At 34.6% G+C, this 13,174-nt stretch overlaps 1 protein-coding gene across 4 annotated transcripts in view; it reads left to right on the top strand.

The window, feature by feature from the left end:
* Positions 1-9,878, top strand: part of SLC30A5 (solute carrier family 30 member 5) — a 29,410-nt gene extending 19,532 nt beyond the window's left edge. For 3 of the 4 annotated variants that reach the window (XM_004270770.4, XM_033429937.1, XM_033429938.2), the window contains exons 9-16: positions 415-703; positions 889-1,097; positions 1,817-1,974; positions 2,856-2,985; positions 5,318-5,519; positions 6,312-6,538; positions 8,287-8,415; positions 9,026-9,878. In XM_004270770.4, coding sequence (XP_004270818.1) covers positions 415-703; positions 889-1,097; positions 1,817-1,974; positions 2,856-2,985; positions 5,318-5,519; positions 6,312-6,538; positions 8,287-8,415; positions 9,026-9,196 — 1,515 coding nt within the window. In that variant the 3' untranslated portion in view covers positions 9,197-9,878. The remainder of the gene's footprint in view (positions 1-414; positions 704-888; positions 1,098-1,816; positions 1,975-2,855; positions 2,986-5,317; positions 5,520-6,311; positions 6,539-8,286; positions 8,416-9,025) is intronic. The other variant, XM_033429939.2, reaches the window with a different exon arrangement.
* The last annotated feature ends 3,296 nt before the right edge of the window (positions 9,879-13,174 follow it).

Raw genomic sequence — 13,174 nt, 5'->3', positions numbered from 1 at the left:
CTGTTATTTATAGATTTTAGTTCAGTACATTGTATTTTATTTCAATTTGATGTTGCAAGTGGCTTTAAATTATCAAGTACTATTACATTTATATATCCCTCCCATTCCTGTGGCCCATAGAAATCAGTTAAATACTAATAATAATATTAATAATAATTTAATACCTACCCACAAACCCAAGGATTATATATCACCAAGTATTTATAAAATTATTAAACAATAATGCTTCTTTTTTTAATACTTTGGGGAATACTAGGAAAATGTGCCAATATCTTATAACTCTTATATTTTGGCATTTTACAAATCATATTGAATCATGGGAATATTTGTTTATACATAAAGGGATTAACTAAAATATAAGATGTGAACTTTATACCCGTATGGTATTAACAAATTTTTTTTTTTAATTTCTAGAGTAAAGTCGAGTCTTGGTTTTCTCTCATTATGCCTTTCACAACCGTGGTTTTTTTTGTCATGATCCTGGATTTCTATGTCGATTCCGTTTGTTCAGTCAAAATGGAAGTTTCCAAATGTGCCCGATATGGATCCTTTCCCATTTTTATTAGTGCTCTACTTTTTGGAAATTTTTGGACGCATCCAATAACAGACCAGCTTCGGGCCATAAACAAAGCAGCACACCAGGAGAGCACAGAACACGTCCTTTCTGGAGGGGTGGTAGTGAGCGCTATATTCTTCATTTTGTGTAAGCATTTTTCCCCTTAGCAAATTTCATCTTTTGGATTCTGATGTTCAGTCATTTACTAAATTTGGGAATTTGTTCAATGCTTCATACATTTAGTGCTGATAGATACTGTGTTGGGTTCTGGTGGATTAAATTTTTTAAACTTTTGTAATATCCCTTTTTTTTTTTTTTTCTTCCGTTTCTAGCTGCCAACATCTTATCATCTCCTTCTAAGAGAGGACAGAAAGGTACCCTAATTGGATATTCTCCTGAAGGAACACCTCTTTATAACTTCATGGGTGATGCTTTTCAGCATAGCTCCCAGTCAATCCCTAGGTTTATTAAGGAATCACTAAAACAAATTCTTGAGGAGAATGACTCTAGACAGATCTTTTACTTCTTGTGCTTGAATCTGGTAAGAGTTTTAAATATTAGTGGCATATCTTAAAAGCTTAATCTTTTAATTTTGACAGTTCTGGTATAATTTTAGTAATTCCCGAATAATTTTAGTAATTAGAAATGGGCTAAAATTATATTTTCTCTAAGTATTAGAAAGATTACAGGATCATATTCATACTACTTAAACAAACAATTTTTTGAAGTATTTTAAAAACGTTGGTTTAGTGTGCTATTTCAAATTAGTAGATATAGTAGTTTATAAAGATTTTTATCAGGAATTCCCTGGTGGTCCAGTGGTTAGGACTCCTTGCTCTCACTGCCAGGGGCCCAGGTTCAATCCCTGGTCGGGGAACTAAGATCCCACAAGCCACACGGCACAGCCAAAAAGAAAAAAAGATTTTTATCTACTCCTTATAAGATCTCACTACCAACCAGTTTGCTAACATTTTATAGTCTAGTTTATTTAGTTCTACAGACATGTAAATAAAACTATCCCCTTTTAAATAGTTTATAAGATAGACATATCTGATTTAGCTTGATTTCTTATAGTTTATATGAAATGAGGTTTCTTGTATGAGAACCAGTTAAATAACGAAAGAGACAGTTATATAATATCTTCAAGTAAGGTTTGGGTAACTAAAGGTTAAAATCCTTATGATTAAATTCTGATAAATCTCTCTTGAAACAGTATTTCCCAACATACTCCTCTCCTATTTTTTTTTAAACGTGTTTTAGCTTTTTACCTTTGTGGAATTATTCTATGGCGTGTTGACCAATAGTCTGGGTCTGATCTCAGATGGATTTCACATGCTCTTTGACTGCTCTGCTTTGGTCATGGGACTTTTTGCAGCCCTGATGAGTAGATGGAAAGCAACTCGGATTTTCTCCTATGGGTAGGTACCCTGACTGTCAAGGCTTGTAGCAAATTCCATCTTATAGAATAAAATTTTACTACTTTTAATACAAACTTAATTTTTCAGAGCTTCATTTTTCTTTAATTTAAAGTAGATAAGAGAAACTAAACCAAGCATTTGATAAATACTGAATGGCAGTAAGCTTAAGACTATATACTCCCTGACAAATCCATCTCATAGGTAGATAGCAAAAAATCAGTTAAATAGTGAGCTATTTGGCCAACAGTGTTTCTGTGAGGTAATGGAATGTTCATGGTCATTCACATCTTTGCAGTTAGAAAGAGAATTCAAAATTTAAAGTGGCTATGCATGCAGTAGCCTTTCACTAAGTCATCATTAGTGAAATGATGCAGTATCCTTTCACTAAGTCATCATTCAGTTCAGCAAATATTAGAATCCCTGATTTGTGCAAGATATTTTGATAAGAACTATTGTAAATAGATTAATAAATTCAGCTCTTACTTTCAGCTGTTTATATTTTGAAAGATGGATGACCCCAAATTACAAAAAATTTTGATACAAAGCCCAATCTATGTGCCGTGACGGAGATACAGAGAACACCAAAGGATTAAAGGAGAGAGAAATAACTTATTGCTAAGAAATTAGGACAGGCTTTGTGTAAGAAGGGACGTCGACAAAGGACTTTGATAAATATATAAGATTTCAACAAACATATATGTATGGAAAGAACCTTCCAGCATTAGTATGATATTTATAATCTTGGTAATTTTCTAGTCTTACTATTTGTGTAATTGAAAATCTGTCATTGAAAATCATTTCCTCATTTGTAACATAATACTGTTTATACTTTAAAAATATTTGTCATTTTCCTTTTCTAAAAATATATTCTACATTTTTAGGTATGGCCGAATAGAAATTCTCTCTGGATTTATTAATGGGCTTTTTCTAGTGGTAATAGCTTTTTTCGTGTTTATGGAATCAGTGGCTAGATTAATTGATCCTCCGGAATTAGACACACACATGTTAACAGTAAGTCTTTTCATTTTCCTATTTGAATTTCTGCTCAAACTCATACAGCTTTTTCCCTGCTAAAGTTTAACTACTTGTAGTTACTGACCTAGAAAGGTTTTATTTACTTATTTTGTAATTTAAATTAACATAACTTCCTATCTTGCTATTTACATTTACACTGCTGACTCTTCGAAATTAATTAATACACTTTTCTCTAATACGCTAGTAGTCAAATATTAGATAATATCCTAAAACAGTTTCTTTTCTGCCTTATTAAACGTTTTTGTTTGAAGATGTGTTTTTGAATACCTGAGGAAATATTCAAAGGCTTTACTCTAGATTAAATTACTACTATGGCAACTTTTAATGTTTTCCCTGTACCTCCAAATCTTTACATGCGCTGTTCCTTATAGTTCTCACGCCCTTCCCTCACTTCTGCCCTTTTAGGCTTTGCTTCTAAAGTTACCTTTGGTGGGATACTTTCCCTTAGTCCCTCTCTTCCCACCTTAAAGTGTGTTAGATTTCCCTTTCTGAATATTCCCATTGTATCTTGTGCAATCTTCTTTTAGCAACATTGACTTATAACTGTTGTTTAGTTTTTCATTCTTCCACAATTAAGATATGTGTCGCTCAATATCAAAAAAACAAACAACCCAATCCAAAAATGGGCAGAAGACCTAAATAGACATTTCTCCAAAGAAGACATACAGATTGCCAACAAACACATGAAAGGATGCTCAACATCACTAATCATTAGAGAAATGCAAATCAGAACTACAATGAGGTATCACCTCACACCGGTCAGAATGGCCATCATCAAAAACTCTACAAACAATAAATGCTGGAGAGGGTGTGGAGAAAAGGGAGCCCTCTTGCACTGTTGGTGGGAATGTAAATTGATATAACCACTATGGAGAACAGTATGGAGGTTCCTTAAAAAACTACAAATAGAACTACCATATGAGCCAGCAATCCCACTACTGGGCATATACCCTGAGAAAACCATAATTCAAAAAGACACATGCACCACAATGTTCATTGCAGCTCTATTTACAACAGCCAGGACATAGAAGCAACTTAAGTGTCCATCAACAGATGAATGAATAAAGATGTGGCACATATATACAATGGAATATTACTCAGCCATAAAAAGAAACGAAATTGAGTTATTTGTAGTGAGGTGGATGGACCTAGAGTCTGTCATACAGAGTGAAGTAAGTCAGAAAGAGAAAAACAAATACCATATGCTAACACATGTATATGGAATCTTAAAAACAAACAAACAAAATGGTTCTGATGAACCTAGGGACAGGACAGGAATAAAGACGCAGATGTAGAGAATGGACTTGAGGACATGGGGAGGGGGAGGGGTAAGCTGGGACGAAGTGAGGGAGTGGCATGGTCATATATACACTACCAAATGTAAAATAGATAGCTAGTGGGAAGCAGCCACAGAGCACAGGGAGATCAGCTTGGTGCTTTGTGACCACCTAGAGAGGTGGGATAGGGAGGGTGGGAGGGAGGGGATATGGGTATATATGTATATGTATAGCTGATTCACTTTGTTATACAGCAGAAACTAACACACCATTGTAAAGCAATTATACTCCAGTAAAGATGTTAAAATTTGTTTTTTAATTTAAAAAATTAAAAATAAAACAAATGGATTTCTCTAAAGGAGAAATTGTAGATGTATGTAAATTAAATAGTGCCCTGAGCTAGAGCTACTATTCAAAATCATTTTGTAAGAGGGGATAATCAAGGGTAAGTATCCTTTGGGGTGTTATTGTGGCACCATTAAATCAAGATAATCTCATTTACTTTGTTTTTTAAAAAATGCTTTTCCATTGTACTTTTTTTACTTTGGGAAATTTTACTATAGTTAAGAAACAGTAAGACTGTGTTTATTTGTAATCCACTCATTAGTAAATTACAATCATTGCCTTTTAAAGTATTGATATTTACCTAGTAATATAAATGAGATTTCAGGTACAGTGTATACTTGCTCTAGTAAGCAGTACTTTCAAACTCTTTATTTAAATAAGCAAAACAAAACTTTAGCATCATTTATTTATTCATAAACCCTGAATCAGGTACATTTTTATTCTTAATCATTTAGTTAAAGCAAATCTAAATCCTTTTACTTGTGAGCACTTTGGTATTTGAAAGTTAAATGCTTCTTCTAAAATTCACACTTTTAAAATTTTCTTATTGAATTTAATGAGGTTTTACTATGAATATTTTCAAAACTATAAACCAAAAAACATATATAGCAACATAATAACTTTTAAATAACAAGTTTATTTTTTTAATTACAAATTTAAAGTTTTTCTTTTTTCTTTTTTGCTAGCCAGTCTCAGTTGGAGGACTGATAGTAAACCTTATTGGTATCTGTGCCTTTAGCCATGCCCATAACCATACCCATGGAGCTTCTCAAGGAAGCTGTCACTCCTCTGATCACAGCCATTCACACCATGTGCATGGACACAGTGACCATGGGCACGGTCACAGCCACGGATCTGCAGGCAGAGGCATGAATGCTAACATGAGGGGTGAGTCCTTGCCAGATACTGTCCTACCTTTCAACTGTGTTCTGAATTGACATTGTTTATTTGTATTAAGTATTGGGCTCTTGGTACAATTTTATTTTAAAAAACCAACCTGTAACTAAAAAGAGATCTAAAGTCATCTGTTACAGAAAATGCTCACAACTGTTCATAAATGTCAGTTTTTAAAAATAAATTATTGTAATTATAGAGTCCTTTTCATAGTGACATTTGAGTAAATATTAGTTGCAAGGGAAACTGTGCATTACACACTTTCACTATAAAAGAACTAAGAAATTTTTATTGTACTGAAAAAAAATATGGGGGAAGTATCATTTATGTTGAGATATTTATTCTGATGTTTTATTTATTTATTTATTTTTTGGGCCACACCGCATGGCTTGTGGGATCTTAGTTCCCCAACAAGGGATAGAACCCTCACCCTCAGCAGTGAAAGTGCGGAGTCCTAACCTCTGGACCGCCAGAGAATTCCCTATTCTGATATTTTAGTAGAAATAATTTAGGTAATGTCAAAACTTGGCTCATGTATGATTTCTAGGAAGCTTTCCCACACACCATCATAAAACTCACCACACTGGTAATAGTTGCGCACATCCTTACTTTCACCACTATGCCATGAATTCCTTGATGGAAGTGACCATGTTTAGTCATTTTGAAGTACCAGCCCCTAGGAGAGTGCCTGGTGAATAATAGGTACCTCGTAATATTTGTAGAATGAATAAAAGAACTAAATTAAATGTGCTTTAATTTTTAATATTTTATGTATCTTACTTGTAGGTGTATTTCTACATGTTTTGGCAGACACACTTGGCAGTATTGGTGTGATCGTATCCACCATTCTTATAGAGCAGTTTGGATGGTTCATTGCTGATCCCCTCTGTTCTCTTTTTATCGCTATATTAATATTTCTCAGTGTTGTCCCACTGATTAAAGATGCCTGTCAGGTTCTCCTTCTGAGACTGCCACCAGAATATGAAAAAGAACTACATGTTGCCTTAGAAAAGGTACTGTGTATAATTTGTTTACTAGTCTTCTTCCTTTTAAAATAGTATTTGAAATTAAATAAGTTGACCTAATGAGAAATGAAAATGACAGTCTTGTAGGAAAATGGACTGATAATATAAACAGGCAATTCATAGAAAAACCAAACACAAAATAGAATGTATTTCAGCTTGTGGTTTGCCATATCTTATTATTTATTTGTTTGTTTGTTTATTTGTTTATTGGCTGCATTGGGTCTCCGTTGCTGTGCGCGGGCTTTCTCTAGTTGCGGTGAGTGAGGGCTACTCTTCGTTGCGGTGCGCAGGCTTCTCATTACGGTGGCTTCTCTGGTTGCGGAGCACGGGCTCTAGGCACACAGGCTTCAGTAGTTGTGGCACGTGGGCTCAGTAGTTGTGGCACATGGGCTTAGTTGCTCCACAGCATGTAGGATCTTCCCGGACCAGGGCTCGAATCTGTATCCCCTGCATTGGCAGGTGGATTCTTAACCACTGCGCCACCAGGGGAGTCCCTGACATATCATATTAAAGTAATTAGGATCTGCTGATGAACAGTTGGCATCTTGAATACTTAAGGTATAGCATCTTAACCCACTGGTTTCATAAATAAAATTAGTAAAGTTTTCTCACTTTCTCATAATTGGCGACTAATACATCCTACTAAAAAAGAACGTTTTTTATTTCAAAAATAATACATATCCATTACAGAAAGCTTCAAAGTAGAAAAAAGAAAAAAATAATAATCACATATAATTTCACCACCTGGAAAGAAACACTTTTTTTTTAATTTATCTATTTATTTATTTATTGGTTTTTTTGTTTGTTTTTTTTGGCTGCATTGGGTCTTTGTTGCTGTGCATGGGCTTTCTCTAGTTGTGGTGAGCAGGGACTACTCATTGCGGTGTGTGGGCTTCTCATTGCGGTGGCTTCTCTTGTTGCAGAGCACGGGCTCTAGACACGTGGGCCTCAGTAGTTGTGGCATGTGGGCTCAGTAGTTGTGGTTCACAGGCTCTAGAGCGCAGGCTCAGTAGTTGTGGTGCACGGGCCCAGTTGCTCCGTGGCATGTGGGATCTTCCCGGACCAGGGCTTGAACCCATGTCCCCTGCATTGACAGGCGGATTCCTAACCACTGCCCCACCAGGGAAGCCCAGAAACACTTTTGAGTCGTTTTTCTGTATAAAAATATTTTTAAAATAAAAATGGCCAAAAAAATGTTTTGTACTGCTTTGTAAATTTTTCCCCACTTAATTATGTCATGTTGATAAATATTCTAATACATTTTTAATGACAGGGTAGTGTTACATTGTGTGGATAGTCTATAATTTATTTAACTAGCCCTCCGTTGTTGAACATGAAGGATATCTTTTGCATGTGTTATCTCAAATATAACAAATAATACTGGAATGTTTGTATCAATATAAAGGAAACAACATGGTTTATTGAACGTATCCAATGTTTAGACTAGGCAAAGTACATCTTACATCGGTGAAAATGGGTTTAAAGTCACCTGTGTAACCCTGTTCACTTCCTATTCCAAACTTCCTTCCCTGGCATCACTGCCAGGTCAAAATATTTTAGACACCTTTACTTGAAGTTAGTTGTTCCTCCCATTCCTTTCTCATTTCTGGGCTCTCCTTATTACTTTTTTTTTTTTTTAATCAGCTTAATAATGGTTTCTGGACTAGAAAGACTGCTTTGTGTTCAGTAAATTAGCCTTCAAATCCATTTACATCACCTCTCCTTTTATTTGACAGCTACAGAAAATTGAAGGATTAATATCATACCGAGACCCACATTTTTGGCGTCATTCTGCCAATATTGTGGCAGGAACAATTCATATACAGGTGACATCTGATGTGCTGGAACAAAGAATAGTACAGCAGGTAATAATCTTAAGTTTTTAAAATAATTTCAGTTGAGGTAATTGCACACATTGTAAGTTATACAGCTCAGTAGTCATTTAATTGTTTAAAAATATCATTCTTACAGCTGTCCAAGGATAAGTTGTTTTTTTACATCTAGATTTGTTTTATATCCAAAAATGGTAAAAAATAAAGTCAAGTTTTAGTATGTGGAGGACAAGCTTAAGTTAATGTAAAAAAAAGTTCATTTGTAATCCACCTTAGTTCCCAATAGATGGTCAAGAAATAAGTTATTATAAATATAGTCCTAAGTTAATAATAATAACAAAGTTGGCAGGTATGTGTCATGGTTGGAGATAAGGATCAAAACAGTTCCTGTATCCCTATTCTAGACCTACCGAATTGGAAACAGTAGCTGTTTTCCTTTTCTCCTTTGAATGTCAAGTCAGTGATTTACTGGCCTTCTAAAAGATCCTATGTAATGTTTGACCAGCTAAATAATAAACATTATTTTAAGGACTTATCATTGACTATCTGTGGCTATTTTAAAAAATGTGATATCTATTATTTAATCCAAGTGCACTAAATGCATTAATCTAAATGCTTTTAAATGTATGGATTTTTATAACAGGTTACAGGAATACTTAAAGATGCTGGAGTAAACAATTTAACAATTCAAGTGGAAAAAGAAGCATACTTTCAACATATGTCTGGCCTAAGTACTGGATTTCATGATGTTCTGGCTATGACAAAACAAATGGAGTCCATGAAATATTACAAAGATGGTACTTACATCATGTGAGATAACTTGGGAATTACCCCTGGGGTATGAACAATGAAGATGAAATGACCGGGTATTTATAATATCGCCAGAAGGAAGAAAATTGCACATAATTGTACAGAAACATTTTGTGGTATTTGAAAAAAATTTTAAAGCTCCCTACAGTTGGATCAAGGAATCTTTCTTAAAGGAAATTTAAATACAGAATGAAGCGTTAATTGTACAAGTAAAATAATTGTTTAAATTACGTGTAAAACAGGAAACTTAAAATTTAAGTGAACATGATGTATCATATCATCTTCAAAAGTGAACATATAATGATGGATTCTAGTGAAGACCAAAATAACTTCTGTGTGTTTACTTTCTGTAAGAAAGCATCTCCATTGTAAATAATGTATTTACATGTTTATTACAAAGACCCAAATGAAAAATTTTTAGTCAATTTTTTGCATAGCCCTAGGATAAAATAGGAATAAAAGTTCTATATTTATGGATTTTCTGTATATAAAACTGGTTTCTAATTATAACTTAAATCCATTAAGTAAAACCTGTATTGCCACTTTAAATGTAAACTAAATTATTTGGGAGAAACTTCAACCACTGATATGAGGCAGCAGTGAGAATAGTGAAGGATAACATGACAGTTTTTGATGTATTACAAAAGCCAACCACTCTGTAAAATAAATTTTTTTACTTTTGGTAATATTTGCAAATGAATAATTACTTTATTAGGGTAAAGAACTTAGACTAAGTTGTGTTCATGTTATTCACTCTTGTCTTCTTCCTCTAAAGTAGAATATTCCATTTCTTGTTATGCATCTGGCATTCCAAGTTGCTTATTAAGCTGGTATCCAAGCAATGCTAGGCTTTTCATCTTTTCATATGTTGTGGAACAGCCAGTGGAGAGAGTCATAAATAATTGTCAACTCAGAGTTAATTTTCTGCCTATAGATGTAACTTTTTTTTAAATTTCTGGAACATGTAGATGTAGAAGAAATATCAAAGAATTAGGTGGTTATTTTAAAGTTTAATAAGTAAATCTTGTTCATAAACCCTTGGGCACTATGAAATCAAAATACTTACTCTATAACTACTTTCTATAGTAATATCTATATTTTTTAATTTACAATTTAAACTGAATGTATAGTCTGAAAAGACTGTATGATAAATAGATACATAATAATATATGCAGTTTTATGAACACCAAAGAATGTTGACCAAGAGAAACTTTTGAATACCTATTTATAAGCATCTGAGTATTTTCACTCTTATACTAGGAATTTTGATAAGTAGGATGAATTAATTTTAGTATGGATACTATTTTCTTATCTATACCATAATGGCAAACATGTATTTAAATCATATTTTTGTCTTACAAATTTAAAATGTGAGAGGTTTTAGAAATTTGTTATAAGTTATTTTGATATTTCTTGTCTTCTCTTTACACATTTTCTGGTCCAGAATCTTCAATACATATTAAAATTTTTGAGTGGTGGGAAAATAATTGCATATTGATGTTTTAATGTAATTTTTATACGTTAAAAAATTTTAAGTAGATAGGTGCAATAAATATTACATCATTTTTTTAATTGTCATTTCCCTTGGAAGGCATAAAAATAGCAAGAAAATTAAACTAATGTGATGGACAACTATCAAGATGAGAGAGAATGCAACACTGAAGGGTGAGGGAGTACAGATGGAAAGTAGGTAAACTCCAGTATGGAGAGCACCAGGGTCCTGGTTCTGGCTCATACAAACCATATGACTTTAGGCAAATCAGCCTCTCTGGGTATCTTTTTTTTCCTCATACATAAAATGAGAATACAATCTGCTCAAATTCACGGATACGGAGCAACTGGAACCCACAAACTGCCAGTAGGAATTTGAAATTTCAGCCACTTTGGAGAACCGTTTGGCCATTTCTTTTAACGTTAAGCATACAGCTCTCCTGTGACCCAGCAGTTCTACTCCTGGGTATTTACCCAAGAGAAATGGAAACATGTCTATAAAAAGAGTGGTACGAGAATGTACATCTTCTTGAGACCCCAAAACCGGAAAGAATCCAAATGTCCATCATCGAGAGAATGGATAAGTTATGGTGTATTTACAATGGACTACTTACTCAGCAGTTTTTAAAAAATTACTGTTACAAACAATATAAGTGAATCTCAAAAACATTATAAGTGAGGGGCTTCCCTGACAGTCCAGTGGTTAAGACTCTTCGTTCCCAATGCAGGGGGCACGGATTCGATCCCTGGTCGGGGAACTAAGATCCTACATGCCGCAGGGTGCGACAAAAATATATATATATATATGGGGGTGTGTGTGTGTGTGTGTGTGTGTCTATATATATATTTTTATATATATATATTTATATATATATTTATATATACATATAATTGAAAGAAGCCAGCCACAAAAGAGGTCTACTATATGGTTCCATGTATATAAAGTACAAAAACAGAGAAGACTACTCTATAGTGATAGAGCACAGAAATTTTCAATAGAGCATTAATTTTCAATTGCTGTCATAACAAATTACCACAAGCTTAGGGCTTAACACAAACTTATTATCTTACGATTCTGTAGGTCAGAAGTCCAGTATGGGACTCACTGGGCTAAAATCAAGTTGCCACCGGGCTGCGTTTCTTTCTGGAGGCTCTCAGAATCCATTTCCTTGCTCATTCGAGCTGTTAGCTGAATTCAGTCCTAATGATTGTGACTGAGGTCCTTGTTCCTTTGCTGGTATTCCCAGCTTCTAGAGACCACCTGCATTTTTTGGCTTGTGGCCCCTTTCCTCCATCCTCACTTGTGGCCCCTCTCCTCCATCCTCAAAGCCAGCAAGAGTAGGTCATGTGCTTCTTATACTTCAAATCTCTCCTGCCTCTCCTTCCACTGTAGCACCTTTCTCTGACTCACTCTTCTGTCTTCCTCTTCTACTTTTAAGGACTCTTGTGATTACTTTGGGCCCACCCAGGTACCAGATAATCCCCTATCTCAAAGTCCCTTTTGCCGTGTAATATAGTCACAGGTATGTTCATATTCACAGGTTCTGGGCATTAGGACAAGGACATCTTTCTGGGGGTCGTTATTTTGCCTGCCACGTGTTTGCCTTGCAAAGACTGGGAGTTTGTTAGAAAAAAAAAGGGCAGGGAGATCTTTTTGGAGTGATGGAAGTGTTCTATATCTAGAGCACAGTGGTGGTTACACAGGTGTATACAATTGTCAAAATCTTAAGTATAACTTCTGCATTTTCTTTTTCAAGTGCTTTTATAATTTGCTAGTAATTATTCGAAGCTACTGTGTGGTAAGCACACAATTATCCATTTTTTCTCCTAGTACTCTGGTATTATCACATAATAAGTTAGCTATAACTGATCTAGTTCAATAACACAGTATAGTGGACTAGATTTTTTTCAGATACATTGTTCCTCTTTGTGGCTATTTTCCACTTGAATTTAAAGGCCAAGGAGGTTTCCTCTGCAACAAAGTACAATACATAGATCTGTCAATATTAATATTCACACAGTTATGGAAAGCCTATTTAAGAAAATAATACAATTCAGTATTTTTTTTAAACATTGAATAAATCCATTCATACTCAACAAAATGCATTGAAGTTCTTTATAGCAAGACACTGCTCTAGGAGCTAGGGATAAAATCACCAATAAAACAGTCCTGCCCTAAAGGAGCTTACTTTCAAGTGTAGGACGCAGACTAATATGTAAAAATGTCAGATTGTGATGAGCACTATGAGGAAAAGCAATAACTTATTGAACCCTTGCTGTGTACCAGGCAGGCAGTGTTCTAAGCAATCAATATGTGTAATTATTATCCCCATTTTACTGATGAGGAAACTGAGGAAGAAAAAGGTTAACTTGCCCCCAGATCATACACCCAGTAAGTGGTAAAGCCAACTGTCCAAACCAGGCACTCTGGTTTCACCCTTAACAGGGGTGCTAGAGAATGGCCAAAAAGGATCTCTATGGGGGAAGACAA

Source organism: Orcinus orca, chromosome 3 (genome assembly GCF_937001465.1).
Source record: "Orcinus orca chromosome 3, mOrcOrc1.1, whole genome shotgun sequence".
NCBI classification, from domain to species: domain Eukaryota; kingdom Metazoa; phylum Chordata; class Mammalia; order Artiodactyla; family Delphinidae; genus Orcinus; species Orcinus orca.
The sequence above is the reverse complement of the archived record's forward strand: the minus strand, read 5'-3'. Positions and strand labels throughout refer to the sequence as shown.